Consider the following 21,877-nt stretch of genomic DNA (forward strand, 5'->3'; position numbering starts at 1 on the left):
TGAACAGAGCCCTATCAAATTTCATGATTAACTGACACTACAATAAATGCATCACTTCCAAAATAACTTATTCAAAGGAAAATACTATCAATAGTTGATTCACAAGTATATCTTGTGTCAGCCTTTTGACAAGTGTGTGAATGCTTACAACATTTCAATTTCCCATAAATCATATAAATACATTGTAATTGAGATATTTTTTTATTATTTTCATGATGATTATGTAACACAGAGTAATAATTTCTGCATGCATACAAAATGTTTTTCAATACACAACAACTGACATTAACACATATAGAAAGAAAGGAGTAAAAGAATAAATCCATGTTTTGTTTTCCATTAACATGAAATGCATGAAATGCTATTGGTAAATAATTTGGTATATTAAAAGAGAGTACAAGTATCAAGAAAAGGAGTAAACAGATATAAAAAAGTTATAGAGTTTCGTATAAGAGTAACGTATGTATTAATATTGTCCCATATTATTTAAACATATGTTCAACAGTAAAGTAGTGAAGGCTGTAAAAGATCAAAAGAGCATGTTTTTGTTCCAATATCCATAAAAAAAACCTCTCTTTTCCCTTCAGCAATGCATTAAAGATTATAAATTTAAAATTACTGGTAAAAAGCCTAAAATAATCCCAAAACAGTAAATTTTACTATCAAAACTTAAAATAAATACTATAAAATTTATCTTTAAATAAAAAATGTCAAACTATTGAATAAAACTGTTTTCAATATCTAAAGATGTATATAACACTAAAATCAGATAATAGTAGTGTAATGTCAGTTTAACCAAATTTTATACTGCATGATAAACCCAATTCCAAATAATTAACAGTGCAGGCTTATAAAAACCCATATTCGATTTCAATAGCAGATTATATAAAAGTTTAACAAGAAGATTCACTTATCAAGTGTATGGTCAATATAAATAAAAAAGAATTCTACCATAACTTTCAAGAAACTAAACAGTCTTCAAATGATAAATGAAAATATCGAAATGAATATGACATAATTATCCATTTACCCTTTCACTTGTATTTCGGCAGTTCAAATTTTTTGTATACTGGCAACTAAATAAAATCATGGAAAAACTTGAACAACAAAAATCAACAGCAGACATATTTGTGTCTGAAAATTAAATAAAAATCTAACATTCCTCCCTATCACATAACTTAATACACAATTTATGTTGTTTTGTTTTTTAAATGCATAACAAAATTAATAAATCGAAAAAACTAGAAACGGACTTTTATAAAACCTGAAAATTTTAACCTGATATAAAAATTGTAACTTTTGTCTTGCCAGTTCAATTTTTTGGCAATTTGGTCTTAAGGAATCAGATCAGACAAAATATGTTTGGTACTGGACTTAAAAAGCACTTTACACATTAAATTTATGTGGAGGGTAAAAAATAAAATTCTATAAAAACGTTAAAATAATTTATAGCTTGCCAGACATCTTGAAGTTTTGCTTGTTCCCACAAAATCCTTCATAAAACATAAATTAACTTATAAAAATAAAATGGATGTCAAGGCAAGCTCTAACCGAACACATAAAATTCATTGAGTGAAATTAATTTCCTGAATTCAACTGTCTCTGTATAACATCACCGGATTCTTGTGAAGAGATTCAACACCGATTTAGATTCCTGAAAATAAACAAACAAATTGATAAAGAGAAGATGTAGATGTGGTGATGTCTTATACAAATAACAAACAAAACATAACAATGGAAATATTGTATGGTTTTATTTTCATTCTGCTGGATAAAAAATTTAGAAATTTTGAAAAGGTTTGGGTAAAAATTACAAAACTATATAACGTTCCATATTTTAATACTTATATATCTTTACATTTTATAACTATGGGCTGAGAGTATTCTTTAGGAAGATCAATTTCAGAAAACTTTTGTGATTGTTTCTTTGAAATTGGTGTGAAACATAACAAAGTGTTTTAAGGTGGTACCCAACACCTTCACTAAAATTAATTTGAACCAACCAATTTATCAGAAAAATTACACAGGTTATATAGCAGTTTGACAAACACTAATTTGATCATTGAGAAGCTTAATATTCCCTTAACAACACAACGTTATTAAAACGTTTAGCTGATTTTACAGAGTTATCTCCCTGTAGTGTTAGGTACCTCCTTAAGTCTGTTTGAATTTTTATCCTGTTTCCAGTGAATTTCTCTATGATTTTGAATGATATAATTAATGTCGGGATAATAAATTTCACAGCTACAACATAAACTTGTTGAAACCAATTAAAAGATGCTTTCTTTATAAGAACTATGGTAAGAAAGAAACCTTTCCGGCTGCACCAATAAGTTTCAAATAGTTTCAATACATGAGTAAAAGTAACCAATTATTTGACAGAACTGTACATAAAGAAAGAATCTTAAGATGAGTGCACTTCACCATGTATTATGGTATAAGTTAAGTCTTTTGATTCAACTCAAAAATGAACAAGAAAAGAGGTCTTTTTCTAAATGAATCTAAAATTAAACTGAAACTTTACAACTAAAATGTATAACATCAATATGTTGACACATGATTAGGTCTTTATTTAAAACAAACAGGGAGTATACTTTAAAATGTTCATGTCACATTGTGGTTTTATGAAAAATTTACTACATGTATTAGTCACATGTGGTTAATACATACTTTTGTTGACCTAGTTTTACTGAAAACATTCCAAAAACGTAATGTTTCATCCCCAGCTCCTGTTACTATGGCTTCTCCATCTGGTGACATTGCCTGAAAAACATTAAACTTGTATTATTTATAACAAAACATGTATAGAAATATTAATTATATCAGTGAACAATGGTGTATGTATGAATTATAGCATATTCAATATGGAAAATTTCCAATTTGGGGATTTTTAAAAGAGCAGTAGATAACACATTAGAGGCTTTTTAATAGAGCAGTAGATAACACATAAGGGACTCTTTAAAGACTTAGAGCAGTATATAATACATTAGAAACTGTTTAAATGAGCAGTTAGTATATAACACATAAAGGGCTTTAAAACAGCAGTATATAACACATAAGGAACTTTTTAAAAGAGCAGTAGATAACATATAAGGGGCTCTTTAAAGACTTAGAGTAGTGGATAAGACATAAAAAACTTTTAAAAGAGCAGTTAGTAGTTAAAGAGCAGAAGATAACAAATACAGAACTTTTTAAACGAGCAGTATATAACATTAGAAGTACAGTAGATAATGTAATCTGGCTACTGCTAGGACTTCTGTTTGAATTCAAAATAAACTTAACAACTGTATTACTTGACAACAACTGACCCATATTAAACAAAATGAACGTATAAACCACAAAAATTTCCAGGTAAACTTTGTATAACCCAAGGTGCAATTCCGTACAAAAATGTGTTTGGTAAATGCCAACAGGATCAAGTGCAGCAGCATGTACCTTCAACAGCTCTATGATAAATGCATGTTAATGATGTGCATGTCAGAGACATGTTACAGCCTGACTGTTTACACGTAGAATACCAATGATGTAATGTTATCTTGACAAGATGATAACCATCAATCTGATAAACATGTGGGAAAATAGGCAACAAAGCATAGTACTGTGCAAGTAGCAAAATCATCGCTCGCTATCATTAAAAGTTAGAATAAATTATAGGAAATAATTACGACATAGTGGTAACATTGAGCCATAGAGAAACTGTTTACTGCACCTGATTATTTATAGCTGTGCTAAGAAGGGTTTATCTAGTATTTATCTTTTGATCTCCATTCTTACTATTTATCTTACTATCAAAGTATATATCTCCATGCACAAAGGTGAAATTAAGATCTATGTGAGAAAATGTAGGAATCAATGAGTTAAAGTAAAATTAAATTGTGTTTACACAAGTTTTACATATTTTCCACTAACTCCTACATCATGCATTTATTTTTAACATGTTTAAAGCATTAGTTTATTAAACATTCCAATTTTTCTTTTATATGATTGATTTTTTAATTAGTCTTTTAACTAAGTCCAGATTTAAGAGAGAGAAAAGATGTTCAAAATTATAAAAAAAAAATCATAAATCCCTAATTAGCAAACAAATTATACTCTGACAGGCTAATATTATAGATTTATCTGTTATAAGCAGGGGGAAAGGGTTGACTTTTGAATAAGGCTACATTTGGAGGGTTCAGTATACCATATTCCCTTCTAGACAGGAACAGTGTACAAGTTTTCCATTTATATGGGACATGTCTTAAATCTAATGGAGGTCTACTATATTTACAATTCAAACTATGGAGTTTAGTATTTACAATTCAAACAATTTGGAGTTTAATATGGCGTTCATTATCACTGAACAAGTATATATTTATGTAGGGGCCAGCTGAAGGATGCCTCTGGGTGAGGGAATTTCTCTTTGCATTGAAGACCTGTTGGTGACCTTGTGCTGTTGTCTGATCTATGGTCAGGTTGTTGTCTCTTTGGCACATTCTCCATTTCCATTCTCAATATTATCTGGAGTTATTACATATGTAGTTAAGAGTTTCTATATTCTCATTAACAAGTAATAGATTGATTGTTTGTGTTTTAACACCACCTACAGTTTTATTGGCTATATTATGCCAAACATGTTTTGTTGGTGAAGAAAGGCAGAGTGCAGAAAGAACCACACACTCTCTGCAGGAAATCTAACAATCCTTGTCAAGTAAGATAGGCGTTGAAAGAACCAGACATGTGAGGGTTTGAAATGACAAACTCAGTTTTTTTCGTATTTATTGAAAGCAGCTTTTTCAATGACTTATAGCCTCAACCTATCTCCTGAAGACTTAGCTTTGCTCTATCTGGAAAACTGATATTTTGAAGTAATCTTCTATGTCATAGGACCAAATCTTTCAAATTAAATGCCTAACCAAATTGAAATCAAAATCCTTATCTGCAACTTCTTTTGATATGATAATGATCCAAATAGTATCAATTGATTTAGGTCCCTCAAATAGAGCCTCAATATACAATGTCATAGGGTCGCAGACTCACAGCTTTAGAAAATTCATTCAATTGGGACTCAAAACTTAACCTACCATCTCTGTAAAACAATGATCACTTCATGATGATCATCAGAAAAATAATGGAAAGTACTCTGTATATCTAATACATGACTGGAAGAACCAAAAATTTGCGAAAGCAAATTTACAGATCTAACATTGTTGGGTTGATGTTTAGACGAGTTGTAATACATGACTATATATATACAAATGTATAACCATTAGTTTCAAGACCATCTATTGAAGCAATTCAGAACAAGAAAATTGTCAATAAGACACCATGCACAAATTGCCCTATCACATTTATCTGTTGAATGAACCAAAAACCCTTTTGATAAGTATATTTTTAAAGGTTCACATCATGATGAACATAAGTTTGACGTTTCAAATTTCAAATCTGATGACACCATCACTTCATGGTCAAATGACTAATTCAAAGACTTTGAAGGATGAACATGATGAATAGACAGACTAACAGATGTGTTTCATTTCAGTTTTAGTTACTGTGGATTCATTAATATTCGTTGGATACCAATTTTTGTAGATTTCCTGGGTACAGGGGAACCACAAATTTTGATATTCAACAAATTGCAAATTTCCTAAAGGAATATACAATGTATGCAATCTTTGCCAAAACCATGAAATAAAATATCCATGAATTTGCAAGTTTTCCTCAAACCACGAATATTTGTACCCACGAGATAAATGAATCCACAGTATAAGGGACATAACATTCATTAATTTCAAACATGGTGTAGTTTCTAATACGATGTTTAAAATTATTAGTAGATGATCTGAATCACTTTACCGTGTTCACTAAAATACAATTCTTAAGTGACACTGACAATATTCCCTTTATGTAAGCATGCACAACATGTACACTATAAGGCAAATAAATTCAATTATTTACATCATTATTATTTGTTGGATACTAGTTTTCATGGATTTTGTGGGTACCAGTAAACAATGAAATTAAAAGTTCAACGAATAACAAATTTTATATAGGCTTGTAAGAAGACCTCGGCAAAACCAGGAAATAAAATATCCATGAACATACAAGATTTTATTTATCACGCAAAATTGGTACCCACCAATATAAATGAATCCACAGTACAACAACTGATAAGTCATTCTGTTATAAACCTTATAATGTATCATTTTAAGACTTAGCATCTATTTCCTTGTCTAATGATTAATCTTTTGAGATCAAATTTCCATCTACACTATTTATCTACAATTTGTACCATTAACCATCATTTAGGAAGTTAGACACAATATATTGAAATTAAAAGGATCAACACATTCTGCAACAACCCTTACAAGGTTTTTCTGGGGTGTATAAGTAAGAGGTCTTGCCTTATACTGAGGGAGAAGGTATGTTATCCTCTAGACCAGTATATATTGTAGCTATTAATAAAATGCAAATGGCAAGTCAATTAAAGAGGAACTCACAGTCTCAAACACACCTGGCCAGATTAACAAAAGGTTTATTTCAGCACCTGTTTTTCCCCCAACATTGTCATGTATAAGTAAACTAAAGCTTAGTGAATGTTTATTTACTCTAATGTTCGTAAAAACTGGTCAGAAAAGGACATTCATTTTGAGAAAAATTATTCTACAGTCCTGAAAAACAGGGAGAAATTCTTGGCAAGACATTATTCCTACCCATCAGTCTGCTATACACGATTATCTAAACTCACCAATAACATTTCCAAGCCACAAAATTTATAGCAGGAATAGGTATCTTTAGTATTTTATTTTAAATTAAAGCCAATTTTTATCAACAACACTTTACATAGCCATAGGTAATAAGTTTTTACAATGAAGTAATCTTGACTACAGAGGTTAACTATCAAGCTTCATTGAGTAACTGAGAAACAAGTAAATTGATTGAAATCATCGCTGGTCAATACATGTTTACTAACAAGGCAGAACTCTCCAGTAATGTCATTCAATTCATTAACTGGATTGAAGTGTATCTATTCTCCCTTTTATTATGATTGAGTCTAATGAATAAAAATACTTACAAGATATAATACTCTGTATGTATGTCCTGTTAATTTGGCAATTTGAACAAGTGAAGGATATTTCCAAACTAATATTTGATTTTGTGAATAACCATGAGTGCTAACCTGAAAAATAAATAGCAGTTTTATAAATATTATTAAATCAAGTATTGACTTAAATAATTTAAGTAAAGGGAGACAACAATGAAATAAATATTCTAGTATTGATAAGATTACTTCCCTTCATGTCTTTGCTATTCTTGAATTGTTTATTGAATATTTGGTATGTACATTTGTATTTTGACTCCCTTAAGCTTGATATAAATTAGCTTCCTATATATAGATATTGAAATGATGTTTCTGATAAATCTTGTGTTTTCTGTTGTTGTTCTCTACTGATAGCTATATATTCAGCCTATTGCTTACTTATCATTCCCTTCTCAATAAAAATTTAAAAAAAGTGTTAATTCTTGTGCATAACTTTTCAAAGATATTATATTTAGACAAATAGGAAACATATTAAAGGAACTCAAAATATGTCACATTGTATGACTACAAGTGAAAATAGGCAAACCAGTTTCTTTCTTATGAAGCAACAATCTTGAAATATGACTGGTTAGTTACCTGTGCGTAAACACCCGTTCCCATTTGACCAGAAGACAATTTTGCCAAAAAAAAAGTTCGGCCTAATTAAAAATGTTAAATATACATGTTTTTCCAAAAAAGTTTTTGTTTTTTTTTTGTTCTAAAATTTCACTAAAAATAACAAAATCTACAAGATGACAAAAAAAATAATATCTGACTATGTGCAGCAAATTAATGTTGAAAAATGTGTAGTAAAACTTGTACTTCATTCAAAATTTCAATTTTACTGCAATCATCTCCCCTTGTCTTTGGAATAGGGGTATAAAAGTAGTTTAAAAGGTAAACTTACAATTTCATTTGAGTGCTTTGACCAGGCTAAGTTACACACTTGTGATCCTGTATCAACACACTGCAATGGTTGACATGTTAATGTATTCCAGAATCTAATACACCGATCTGCAGTCCCTCCCCCACTAGCTAATAGTCCATGTTGATGAGGGGACCATGCAATAGCCTTCACAGCAGCTAAATGTTCATTATAAGTCTGAACTGGTATTGTACTATTCATGTTCCATACAAATAGTTTATTGTCATTGCCACCTGACGCCAAATGTTGGTGATCAGGTGACCACTTGAGTCCACACACTTCCTGTTTGTGTCCTGTTAATTTACGTTCCGGCACAATAGAAGGTGTGCGAATATCTCTTTGTAATATCAGTCTGTCTCTACTTCCTGATGATAAAACATCTCCATTCCATGCTAATGCTCCTGTAAAATTAAATTAAGACCATAGTTTATGTGTAAACCAATATCAAGTGTATTATATCAAAGGTCCAAACTAGTTTGTAAGGGGATCAAATTCAAAATAATATTACACCTTTGTTTTATTTTACAAAATCAGGGATTTTGCTTGTATTTGGTTTCTCATTAATTTAGGTTGTACTGTAGAGTTCATTATTGGTTGGATACCGATTTTGTGGATTTTTGGGAACAGGTGAACCACGAATTTAAAAGTTTAGCAATTTAAATTTTTTCAATAGGCTTTTTATACAGAAATTGACAAAACCATGAAAATCAAATATCCAAGTTACAAGTTTTCAACAATCCACGAAATTCATACCCACGAAAATAAATGAATCCCCAGTACCTCTGCTTGATTATAGGGTACAATGTTCATGATATATGTGGCTATGGTTATGACTTCACATCCAATCTGAATACTGATATAGGAGTGTCTTGCCTTGTCATAATGAGTATGGTCTACAGTGAGTGTTCAGTCAATACACCTTAATGATCTTTCAAATATCCACTTTTATCTCTCTTCCTGAGTTTTACAGATGGAATGCATATATTGATACACATAAATGTCCTTACCTACTCTAGCACTATGACCTGATAATGTGTTAATTTTTTTATTTGCTGCTACATCCCATATCTGTACAAATCCTTTATGTGTTCCTACTGATACTAAATGCCCCTGGAAAAATATAATTATTAACTGTATATAAGAATTAAAACATTAGAATAATATTATGATTTTCCAATTTACCCTGTTTTGTACATGTATTTTCCATAGTGTCTCAGTGCAAAATGTTATTGTCTTGATTTCTATGTCAATACAAACTAACCTTTACTTACTAAGCCAGAATATTGGATAATAAAACAATTTAACAACTGTTTTAATGTGCATATCAAACAAAGGTCTACCATGCATACCATACATTTGAACAAAGTCATTTTTGACATGCACCCTTTAGCAGTATTGCAAAAGTATCACATCAAATTTAAATGTGTTGTTATCTCCCCTTTCAAGTGTATTGTATACTCTTCGAAAGTCTTACCTTTTAAATAATCACTTTTGCTAAACTTTTCAACATCATCATTCAATTTTTAACTGTACAGTAAAAATTGTCAAATATAAAGTTGATTGAAAAAAACTTTTAGGCAATCTATACACAAATGAAATATCTTTCAAAAAGTAAATGTTTACAAGAAATCAATTGCATGCTGTTTACAGGTACAAATATATACGAAATATGAGGTGTTTGTTACAAAATTACCAATATTTAAGGCATAACTTTTTAAGAAACACTAAACTTGATAACCTTAAAATGTAGACTTTTTATTTTGCTATGAATACAGTTGTTTTGGTGTGTGCACATGATATATGGGTGAAATAACATACCCTCTCTGACCATGATACTGATGTTACTGTATCTCCATCACTAGATAAATCACATAGTCTTGTCACCTGTAAAACAGAAATCATTATTGATATATTCAAGATCCTATATGTATATGAACTAACTTCATCTCGATTCTTTCTTGTAATCACAAAATAATGGATAAAAAGATGTATCCAGTTTAGTGTGAATATCAATTTGTAAGCTGAGTTCGATGTTGTTAAGGCAGCAATCAATACTAAATGCACAGTTTTATATTAAAATTCAAATAATGCTGTAGTAAATTCATTGAAATTAATAAATGAAAAACTTCCCAGGACATCAACCACTATCAAGTTCACTATATAGGTAAATATTAAAATACAACAGCAGCATTTGTTTGTAAGTCTAGAACATGCATATACCTTTACAGATACTGCATCCATTTTATCTGACTTGAGCATGAACTCTATAGGTACATACATGTACCTTTACTTGAATATTACATGTACTTACAGGTAAAACACAATTAATTGTACTTGTCAAAGGTGCTAAAATACTTGTACATGTCTTATACATGTACTACATAGATACACAATAGACACAGGTAAATCATTTTTAAATTGGCTCATCTATTACATGGATTCTGCAGATACACATAGGTATATCAACGTCTTGATTGTTTTTACCTGACTAGTACATGCACTCCACAGATACACACAGGTACCAAGTCCAACACTTAAAACATTCTGTGAAGACCAATCCACCAAGTTTAAATAGAAATCATCCTGCAGTTCAGGAGCATCTAACACCTTAAATGGTATCTTTGATATCTTTCTCACAGCCTAGAATAAAAATTATATAATCAATCATTTAATAAACTTTACTCTGAACTATTAATGCCATCTTACTTATACCTTTCTCTGTTTCCTTCTTACCAAACCAATCAATTTTTTTATCATAATTCAATTATGTTCTAAGGATTTTTACATATTTGCAACTTTCCACAGGAAAGTTGGTATTTTCCACGGAAAAGTTGGTATCAAAAATTCACTTTCCCTTAATCTTATTCTATTTCAAAAATGTTTACATAATTTTGTAATTCCTTTTATAGCATGTTTATACATGTAGTTCAATTTGAAATTATGAACTCTATTTCCTTTGAAATTACTGTAAATTCAGAAATTAATGCGAGGTTTTTATTATTGCGAAAAATGCGACTGAGTTGTAAACGCAATAATTTAAACTCGCATTTTGAAATATTTTATATGAATTTAACAGGATTTTTCTCAAATTCGTAAAAATTAAAATCGCATTTAAGTCTAAGATAACAAAATCGCAATAATAAAAGCACCCAATAATTTCTGAATTTACAGTAATTAGTTTTTCTAACTAGCTTGTGTTGATAATTCAATGTCATGTTCATCTAAATATACGTACCTTTCTTGGAGATCTAAGAAGTCGTTGACTTTTACTTCCTACTGGTGATAATGAATATGGAGATGAATCGCTGAAATCTAAACTTCTTCTAGGAACATGGTACTAGAAAATAATACAAGTAGTAATTAACAAATGGTAACATACACTACAACTAACCAGTTTAGCAAAAACACAAAAAATAAAGTGCATCTTTCTTGATCAAACTTATGCAACAACATTTAGTATTGATAATAGTCTTATAGAATTATCCTTCACTTTTTTATCATGGTAATTTTTTTCTAATATTATTACCCATTCCTTTTAGATCAAAATTTAGGAAAAAAAACATTTAGGCCACAAACCCCTATGTATAGTTGTTTTAGTCCCATGGCTGATTTAAAAGGATGAGTGCTAAAAACTATAAATGTATTAACCCCTCTAAATGTACACGTCAGGAACCAGGACAGAGATGCTATACCTATTTGCAACAAATAATACAGATTTTTAAAGGTTCTTTGAGTATTTGTTTTGTGAATTTAAATTGTTGCAAAAAAGAACTACTACTTATGTTAGTGTAGTAAAATAGAATTCTTTATAAACAATATTGGACTAACCATAGAAAAAAGCTACAAAAATCAATCGAACAGATTTTTACAATATACCATTTAAACTTACACGAAAAAGATTTTTACTTTCTTTGGGAACTAAAATTCTTCTTTCATCAGTCTGTTGATCCTACAATAAATAACATATTCTATTTAAATACAGGGCAAAGTTATTGTTTAAACAATTCAAAAATAATTTTTATTCCATGAAATGTTCAGTTTATGCACTGAAATAGATTTAATATGTGTTTGCCCTTACCCTATTTACCCAGAAAATAGATGCCTATTCAAAATCCTTTATTGCCTTGATGTCTTGATGAAGTTTTTTTACAACAACTTTATTAAAGTAAAACATACATGCATGTAGTGAAAACATTTTACATACCTGTATTTAGTGAAATGCAAAAATGTATAAAACTTTGTATTGGTTTATATTGCACTTTTATAAATTAATACACAATGATTTCTGAAATTATTTTTGACATGTAATCACACAAGGATTATAACAAAAATTGCTTTTGTCTAAATAATGTGTATTCTAAATTTTTTACCATCAAACTTGTCTCTGTTAAGTCTCTGTGAAATTCTCTAAATAAATGCACAGGTCAAGACTCTGACCATATCACTGTTATATGTTAAATGTACATATATTTCATTTAGATTACAATCCGATAATAATCATGGTAACTAATAACAAAAGTTCCCCTCACATGAAACAAAAACAACATCAGACACTTCAATTCCTCTCTGCCAAAAAACTAACACAAAATAATTTTAAGTGTGGCCTTAGTTCATCAGGTTAGAGGTTATACTGGTTGATAGAACATATTTCTATACTAACTCACCTTCAAATCTTCAATGCCCGCTGACAAAAGTTCATTCTTCAATAAACAATAATAAGCTAGACCATCTTTACTGCTATCTGCTGTTGGTTCCTTAGATTTACTGCTAGATTGAGTGGGTGATGATGTAGGACTTCCCTTAAGAAGTAAACAGATATTATGTAATATTGATACGTAGCAAATAAAACAGATTTTCAAATGGGAAAATTTAATTGATCTTAAAATATCTCATATAATATTATGCAATACATGGTAATGTACATTGTATCTTGTAATATTTGTTATTAGAAAAATTATTACTTATAACATTAATGTATAAATGTCATTCAATCATATATTACATGTATCTTATATATATATATATATATGTCTACATTGATTTATTGTTTTGATTTTTCATTTTTAAACATATTCTATGTTGATCTGCCTGCATTAACTCTAAAACACTTACTTTTGGAATATTAAAATTTATATGCCAGCTAGCTCCTGCTCTACTTGGTATAAATCTGTCTCCATATTTGTCTTTACTTGGTGAAGCTACTGGGCTCATAGGACTTAAACTCAACGGCTGTAAAACAAGATATATTCTAACCATGTAAATAACACATCAAGCATTAAAATAACTATTTGCTTTCTGTAGGGGACATTCCATAGAAATCAGACAGTGTGTAAAGATTATGATATGTAGCATCATAAAATTGAAGGTTACATACTGTTTTCATGCATTAGGATTGAAGAATATAAAAACATAAACAATACAAATGTTTTAGAATTATGAGAATTTACTAGATTGTGTCTAAATTGTATATTCAGATAAAATAAATAATAATAACTATGTTAATAGATATTTATAATATTTTTCATTGTTAGATAATTTGGAAGGAAACAGATTACATCACCAGTTCTTCAACTGTTGCAATATTCAAAGAGTTCTTGAAAATAAGCACTTAATCATGTCATGAATTTATTAGTACAAAAATACATTGACATTCTACTTTATTTAGAAATTATTTTTTTGTTTTACAAAGACAGTTTTAATGGCCTTTGGCCATTTGTTGGCTATTATTTCAAAGTTAACAAGAATACACAAGATGAGGTTTACTTGCCAGTGAGTCAACTCTCCACAAGAGACCAAATGACACAAAAATTAACAAATGTAGGTCACCATACAGCCTTCAACAATTAGCAAAGCCCATATCGCATAGTCAGCTATAAATGTACATGGGTGTCTTTCAAATAAACATGTGTAAACAATACTTACTGAATTGTATGGAGAAACCTGGCCATTTTGTTGTCGAAGCAACCGCTTCTCGTATTCTGGATCCATTACCTAAATTTGACTTTTGTATTTAATTCCACATCTTCTATAGTTGGCTTTATTTGGTTTTGTTATCATGTGTATCAAGAACTCTGTATAAAACAATGAAAATTTCTCATTATTGCATGTGCTTTTACAAAAAAAAAATGGGAATGTGTCCATGGGATAGAGATGATATGTGTTTTGTGGTAATGAGCATTGTGAATAAGTTTCTTAACATTTGGTATAGGCAAACAAAAGTTAGAGAACAGAAAGCAACTATGGGAAGTTTGTACATTAGTACATACATTTGATGATTTGACATACATTTGTACATACAGACAGACAAGGTAAAAATTGATGCTCCCTCTGCTATGGCGGGGGCATAACAACTTTTCTGTAGAAAATTGCATCTGAAATTATTGCACATTAATCATCTTAATTAGGCTATATAAATGATGTATCTATAAAATATAACAACAAAGGATACATGTATGTGGTATCCATCAAAGTCTTTGAGACACAAAATCAGTAAATGAACAGCAAAAATAAACACAAAATTCATTGGAAGAGAGCTTTTATTTCTGTTTTACAATATAGAAATGTGTCCATTTTTTTGCTTTTAGGAAATGGTTTAAACATTATTATGCCATTGTAAAAGATGAATGTAGAAATCCATACATTTTAGCAAAATCTGAAAAAATGCTTCAAGGAAAATTAATTACTTTGCGGATCATAGGGGTACAGAATATTTATGGAATAGCAAATTTTTAACAACTTTATTAAAGTCAAACATCCATACATGTAGTGAAAACATTTTACATATTTAGTGAAATGCAAAAATGTAAACATAAAACTTTGTGTTGGTTTATATTGCACTTAATACACAATGATTTCTGAATTTATTCTTGACATGTTATCACACAAGGATTAAATTAATAACAAAAGTGATATTTTTCTGTCTAAAAAAAATATATGTTTAGTTTAATTTTACCATCAAACCTGTCTCTGTGATATTCTCTAAATAAATGCAGGTGAAGACTCTTACTATAGATGTCAGTGTTATATTTGGAATGGACATATATTTTATTTAGAATTACAAACAGATAATAATCATGGTAACTAATAACAAATGTTCCTCTCATATATTTATTAATTGCAGGTAAATTAATTAACTGTATTTATTGTGTTACTTAATTTAATTATACAAATGTGTTTTGATTGGCCATATTTAACAATTAGATCTATATGATAATGATGATTACACTATTACACACCAAATACCTATTAGTTACATTTTAAACTACATTATTTTTCTTCCATCTGACTGATCTAAGTCTAAAGTTATTTAATATACGTGCATATACAGACTATTACAGTTTCAATGAAATGTGAACAATACTGTAAATTATATTCTGATAATCAAAATTGTGTATTACAAGTGTATAAATGCCATCTAATTAAACAAACTGACCAAAGTGTCTGTCATTTTTAAAACAATGCTATGTTACCTTACTTCTTGCTGCAATATTTTGTAACAAACTTACACTGAATGTGATTTTTTGCTTCTTGCAAATCATACATGTAGACACCTTACAAGAAGTTATGTCATGATTACATGTCTCATATGTAAATCAAAAAGGGATGTGTTTGATTACGTACGCCATCATGTCCCCTAATTGATTATCACCCTTAGGCTTTTCTTTTAACGGTATCTTGGTAATCTACACTACAACACGCAAGAGCCTTACAGATATAACGTAAACAAAGTGCATTGTCCGTTTTCCATCCATATATTATGTTTAAGGGATCATTTTTCAAAATAACATAAAACAAAGGTTTCATTTGAACCCTTTGCCTACCATAATGCTTTCTTTTACCTGTTATTGTTTGTTATTTGTACAATTTCTAGGCAGTTGAGTTTGAACGGATCCCGTTCTTGTTCAAAGATGGATTTATGCATTGCATTCTGGGTAAGCGTCAGAATAAAAACAAACATTTAAAATGTATTTAATTTTAAAAAGTTTACTAAATACCTTATTCTTTATAATATACAAATAAATAAAATAAATTATGAAAAGATTTAAAAAAATAAAATAGTTTTGTAGTATAAATTCCTTAGATACGCATAGGAACGACGTAAACTATAACCTACTTCCGGTGAAGCTGTCAACACTTTTTATCAAACAAAATACAGAATCGAACAGAACCAAAAAACTTGTTGACACAATGGCTGCTGCTGTGACAAAAGGGACAGAGAGGGATCCACCTAATTTTGTTCACCAAAATGCAATTTTATGTGAAACAATAATGAAAGAGCAAAGACACCAAAAATTATATACAAACTACAGTGTTAACCCATTCAAAAAACGTAAGAATGTCAAACAGAATTTTATTTATTTAGGAATTATTGGTGTTCATGCTAGTTAAGAACGCATTCACTGTCGCGTTGTGTCGTGACAATGTCGATTAATAAATCATACATGTATCCCTATGACAATGTATGAATAGTTTGAATACACCTTATCGATATTTGTATGCCATTACCAGTGTTACTAGTCATTACACATGTTCCTGTAAAAATTTACATCATAATACAAATTAACTGTTGCAATGTTAGAAAAGTTATTGTTGTAAAACGTCAATAGTTCAAGCGGGACAGATTAGTTTGTCACAGCGATAAGCGATAAGGTGTATTCTAATGACTACAAAAAAGTATCTCTTTGATCTGAGGTATCAGGTCTGTTCGCTCCCAAAAAACAATAGCATCTACATGTTCTCATCCCAGGTGGTATTCCCTTGAGTCCATTTGCACCCTCTCAGTATTCTAGTACTGGTTACAATCATTAGATGTTTTTTAGATGTGTATTATATATAAATATTTCTATTTTTAGGAATTTTTAAATGAAATATTTGTATGTGATAAGTTGATTAATTATTTAAAAATTGTGATTATTTGAAATTACTTTTGGTATTTTCAAAGCTTATTTCAACTACTGGTTGAAAACTAAAATAACAATATCATGACTTTTTTTTTTGCAGTGCATGTGCTTTCTGGAAAACCAAACTCAAGACATGACACAGAGGAGGGTGAAGAAGATCGTAAGTAGTCAATATTCAGTTTAGGATCTACTTATTTACCTAGATTTATCCTTTTATTTCATCTTGTATATAAAGCAGGGCTTTAAATATACTTGAGAAAAGACCATTACATGATTATTTTTTATAGTTTTTTTTACAAGAATGGTATTTTTGCATCATAAATTACAAGGATCATATAAAATATGGGTGTATTAAAACAAGATTTACAAATTTAAAAAATAAATATATATTTTTAAATAATAAACTCTAATAAAATTGAGAATGGAAATAAGGGAATGTGTCAAAGGGACAGCAACCTGACCTTTTAAAGAGCTGAAAACAGCCAACATCTAACATCACAATCATATGCTGTAAGTCATTTGAAAACAGAAATCAATAATGTGTTGTTGGTTTACTCCTATTAGTTTTACAGATTTTATTTATCTTTTTTGCATTTAGCATTTAGAATATTGATAAACTATGTGAACGTAAAGCTACGCAAATTATCCAAATATTTAAAAATCCATGTACTTTAATGTTAAAATCCCTCAAACCTTACCCTATTGGTGCATTGCAATTTAGTGTGATATATCATCGTACTTTAGCGTGAGACACCATCATACTTTAGCGTAGAGCATCACACTTTAGGGTGACCATCACACTTTAGAGTACCAGCATGCTTTAAAGTCTTACAAGTTTATCTTTTTTTTTTAAACTGATGCACATATTGTTTTATAATACAGTCTTTTAGTGGACTGTCCATTCTATACTTACTATAGCTATAAAATATTAATTTATGACAAATTTTGTGCTTTTGTATCTTTTAGAACATTTTCTCAAAGTAATAAACAGAGCCAATCAAGAACCAGTAAAGAAATACACATACCCACAGACAGAGTCACAAGAATATGGCTGGATAACAAAACCATTGGTAAGATATCCTTCCATAGTCATGGTAGGAGATTGGTGCTTTGACGATTATGTTATAAAACTTAATTACAAACAATAACTATTTTTTTTTTTATCACATCTGGTACTGACCAAAAAAACTGTGAAACAGAAACCTGATCACACAATAAATATGTCTGTTTAAAACATGTTACCTTAAAAAATTCTTTAACACTAGTTTTTATCCCCACATTAGATCATTTTTGCTGTGTGGTGTCTATCTTGGCTAGTCAAGGGTTACAAATCAGTCCTCTCCTCTCCATCCCTGACAGATTAGGATTAAATCTAAGATCCATTTGTTACAGTCATAACTGGATGTATCCAATCAAAGAGAATTTTAGATTATCACATATAAACGAGGGAAAGGTACTTCATATATAACAACTGCCACATACTGATTATGCAACCAGTTTTTACCACAAAACAAAGAACAATATTTAGTGACAATTTTAAAGTTTTTAATAAACTTATTGAAGTCCCTGGATATATTTCTTATGAAAATAATTGAATGTCCATGTATAGTATAAGACCCTGCTTCACAAAATTTGTTATTACTAGACACAACCATTATACAACTCCACACTAAAGACAGTTCCAAGGGCTGCCATTGGTCAGGAATGATGATCAAAATGGGTGTGACTTTTATCTTCTGTTAGACGACACAGCACTGTAATCACAAATTTTGACTTAATCTGCAAAGGGTGGAAAAGAGGGGACTCAGGATAATAACCCTTGGCTACAAAATTGTGTGGTGCTCTACATCTAGTATATACCAGATATTCGAAACAAGTTATTTTTAACAAAGTTTTACCTCACAATGTGTAAAATATACATTAGTACCTTAACATAAGTAAATTTAGTTCATAATACTTTTTAAGTCAAAATAATACCTACCAGTAAAAATTTATTTTTGAAAGCAAGTAGCTAATACTTTTTCCATTTCTTTGGCCAACCTTCAATTTAAAGTTGTGTTGTATTTAAATTGGCTTGGTTGGTCTGTGAGTGAGAATGATTGTGGACACCATTTCCTGGTTATCAGTTTTTTTCTTCTTTTCTATGTTCAAGGTATATAAAGCAAACTGACATTCATAATTTCAAAAAAGACCGAACTAATAATTAATTTTTTTTTTCCTATTGTTGAACCAAAGGCACTTGTTTCTATCAGTAAGAACTGTTCTGTTAGTTTAATTTGTGATACAGATTCATTATTTAAGTTGATGTTAAAACAAGTGAAAACAAAATGAAAACAAAGTAGAGTAAGAACATTCTACTTTGTCTCGCTGCAACAAACATTGAGCAATTCTGCATTCTGTTGTTGAACTTGTCAACTTTAAGGTTCAGTCTGTGGTTAAAGTCTGTTAAATTTGTTTAACCTTAATCATAGCATAAAATGTTTTCAATTATCAAAAGATAGCATCTGGAGAAAAATATTTCGACATAACACATTTCAACTGACAACAGCAATCTATCTATACCAATTTTCCAAGTTTTGGTTAAACCTAGACTAGGAAGATTTTTTATTGAATCAAATATTCAGTTGAATGATAACCTATTTAAATTATCAATTGTATTGATTCCCCTTGGTTCCTTTTACATTTTTGTTTAAATTCTTCTATTTGTAATGAATATATATCTTTTCATTTATAGATAGAAAAAGATAGATCAGACAGAAGAATTAACTTCCCAAGACAAAATACTGCCATTACAAAATATATGGATGCTGCATGGAGAGTGAAGGAGCAGACAGAGAATATGAATTGATGACAATCTGTTTTAGCTGTGACAAACACTATACTCTATTGATAAATCACAAACATCATGCAATATTTAAAATTTTCAAAATGGGATAAATTTTGCATAAATTGTCTCCCTTTAGTTCAGTCTTTCAAGAGATGGTAGTGTTTATGTCATATACAAGTAAAAAATAAAAACGAATAGTAATTGTGAAAATTGTGAATAGTTAAACACATGTTTTTACAAATTTGCTGATAAAGGTACATGTACTTATTGTCATTATCAAATATTATTTAATTTTACCAGTAAGCTTTAAGGCTGTTGAGTTCTTTACTATTTTACTGCTACATGAACATGTATTAGGTTATACAATATTGTTTCTGTTACTGTTCTTTGAATAGAGCCAAATGTTTAGTAAAATGAGTTTGTATTTGTTGTATTAAGATCCAGATGTTTAAAGCAATCACATGATCTATTATAATACAGAAACCAGAATGACCAATTACAGTTTGTACCAAATTTTGTATGTTTTATGAAAATGTGTTACATTTTATAAAAGCATTTTGTTTTACATATTTAAAGTTTTATTGTGTACATAAAATATCTCTGTTTTTAATAAAAAAAATTAATAATAATTAAACAGAGTTTATTCACCTTCCTTGTGCCAATTCTTTTCATATACACATAGTTTCAACCATTGTATCATGTGCAAAACAGAATATCTCTACTTGAGACCATAGAATATATCTTGAGGCTAGTCAAATTTTTTTTAAGTATTCTACAATTAAACTGCAGAGATTTGTGAAATATTATATAGCACAATATTGGAGATAGAATCTTTCTCTAATGATTTTAATCAAGCCACAATCAGATTTTCCTTTTCAATGCTTTGCAAAAAGATGTGTGACATCATTAATACATAATAATTCAGAGGAAAACAATTAACAATATCATTAGATATAGGCCATGTTCACATTGACCTAAACTCGTGCTGTGTTAGTGTAACTCACACATAAAATAAACATAATCTTACACAAACCTTTACTTACGAATAGATAGCAGTTGTTGTATAATGAAAAACTTTCAACCATTTCAAGTAATAGTTATAAAAGTGTTTAATATTCTCCCTTCACAGAATCGGTAATGCAACAGTTATTAGAAGTCCTGTGCTACTTAAAAGTTTAGGATTTTGTCCAGAAAAATAAGAATTGGTGAGTCTGGAAAGGATTGGATCATACGCCAAAGTACATATCAATGGATCATACAACACAGTAAAAAGATTGGTTTTATTGTCTTGCCTGCAACGAAAGTCACAGTATACGATACATAGGTATTACTATCAAGTGGCGGCATAAACTATTTGTATAATGCTCTATTTTTCAGAAGGTAGAAGACCTGGATGCTTCAAATCTTGTATGCAAATACCTTATGAAACAAAGTTCCTGTCTGTCATATATCCCTTGTTCTTGATCTCATTGTAATGGTTCAGAGATTGCTATTTTCTTCTTTTATTTTGTGATGTAAATTTTTAACATATTATGAGAAATAGAAGAATTATATTTTGTACATGGGTTTCTTGCATGTCTACCAAACAGGGCTCACCCGACATCAACCTCAATAATGAATTAATGGATCAGTGATCAAGGTGATTAAAATTACTAAATTAGGTCTGTTTCTCAAATACTAGTAGGTCAACTATTTGTGGTGTAATGAGTACATGTCAGTCTGGCAGGTTTCATCTGACCTGGATTTCATTTTCATGGTCTTTTAGTTAATGTTAAGATTTAGTGTTTTGGTATGTTTTTTTCAAATATAATGAGCTGTAAGTCAACTATATTTTATGTATGGAATGATTGTTAAATTAGGTCTGTTTCTCAAATACTAGTAGGTCAACTATTTGTAGTGCAATGGGTACATGTCTGTCTGGCAGGTATAATCCAACCTTAATTAGATTTTTAATAGCTCAATGGTCAATGTTAAGTCAATGCCATTTTTGATGTGTTTTTCAAATACTTTAAGCAGTAGGTCACATATATTGGGTGAAGGGAATTATTGTAGGATGTCCATGTGTGTCTGGCAGGTTTCATCTGACCGTGACCTCATTTTGTGGTTAATTTGGTCAATGTTTTTGTATTTTGGTCAGTTTTTCAATTACCTAAAGCAATATGTCA

General features: G+C 29.8%; 2 protein-coding genes across 5 annotated transcripts; one reads left to right on the plus strand and one right to left on the minus strand.

The window, feature by feature from the left end:
• Positions 1–214: 214 nt before the first annotated feature.
• LOC134687230 (fizzy-related protein homolog) lies at positions 215–15,946 on the minus strand. Of its 4 annotated transcripts, none has more exons than XM_063547384.1 (13): positions 15,806–15,897; positions 13,908–14,056; positions 13,098–13,214; positions 12,650–12,784; positions 11,875–11,934; positions 11,221–11,322; positions 10,470–10,625; positions 9,804–9,869; positions 8,993–9,095; positions 7,968–8,386; positions 7,055–7,159; positions 2,671–2,763; positions 215–1,654 (listed from the first exon to the last, which is right to left on the minus strand). In XM_063547384.1, the coding sequence occupies exons 2-13, from the start codon at positions 13,971–13,973 to the stop codon at positions 1,613–1,615; spliced, it is 1,464 nt and encodes a 487-aa protein (XP_063403454.1). In that variant the 5' UTR covers positions 13,974–14,056; positions 15,806–15,897; the 3' UTR covers positions 215–1,612. The 4 variants fall into 4 exon arrangements, with proteins under 4 accessions (XP_063403454.1, XP_063403461.1, XP_063403446.1 ...); XM_063547391.1 differs by lacking the exon at positions 15,806–15,897 and adding an exon at positions 15,491–15,638; XM_063547376.1 differs by lacking the exon at positions 15,806–15,897 and adding an exon at positions 15,455–15,563.
• A 116-nt stretch (positions 15,947–16,062) lies between these two features.
• On the plus strand, positions 16,063–20,339 carry LOC134687257 (cilia- and flagella-associated protein 144-like). The gene is made up of 4 exons (XM_063547404.1): positions 16,063–16,314; positions 16,986–17,045; positions 17,852–17,955; positions 19,620–20,339. The coding sequence occupies exons 1-4, from the start codon at positions 16,173–16,175 to the stop codon at positions 19,731–19,733; spliced, it is 420 nt and encodes a 139-aa protein (XP_063403474.1). The 5' UTR covers positions 16,063–16,172; the 3' UTR covers positions 19,734–20,339.
• The last annotated feature ends 1,538 nt before the right edge of the window (positions 20,340–21,877 follow it).

Source organism: Mytilus trossulus, chromosome 1, assembly GCF_036588685.1.
Source record: "Mytilus trossulus isolate FHL-02 chromosome 1, PNRI_Mtr1.1.1.hap1, whole genome shotgun sequence".
Lineage (NCBI taxonomy): Eukaryota > Metazoa > Mollusca > Bivalvia > Mytilida > Mytilidae > Mytilus > Mytilus trossulus.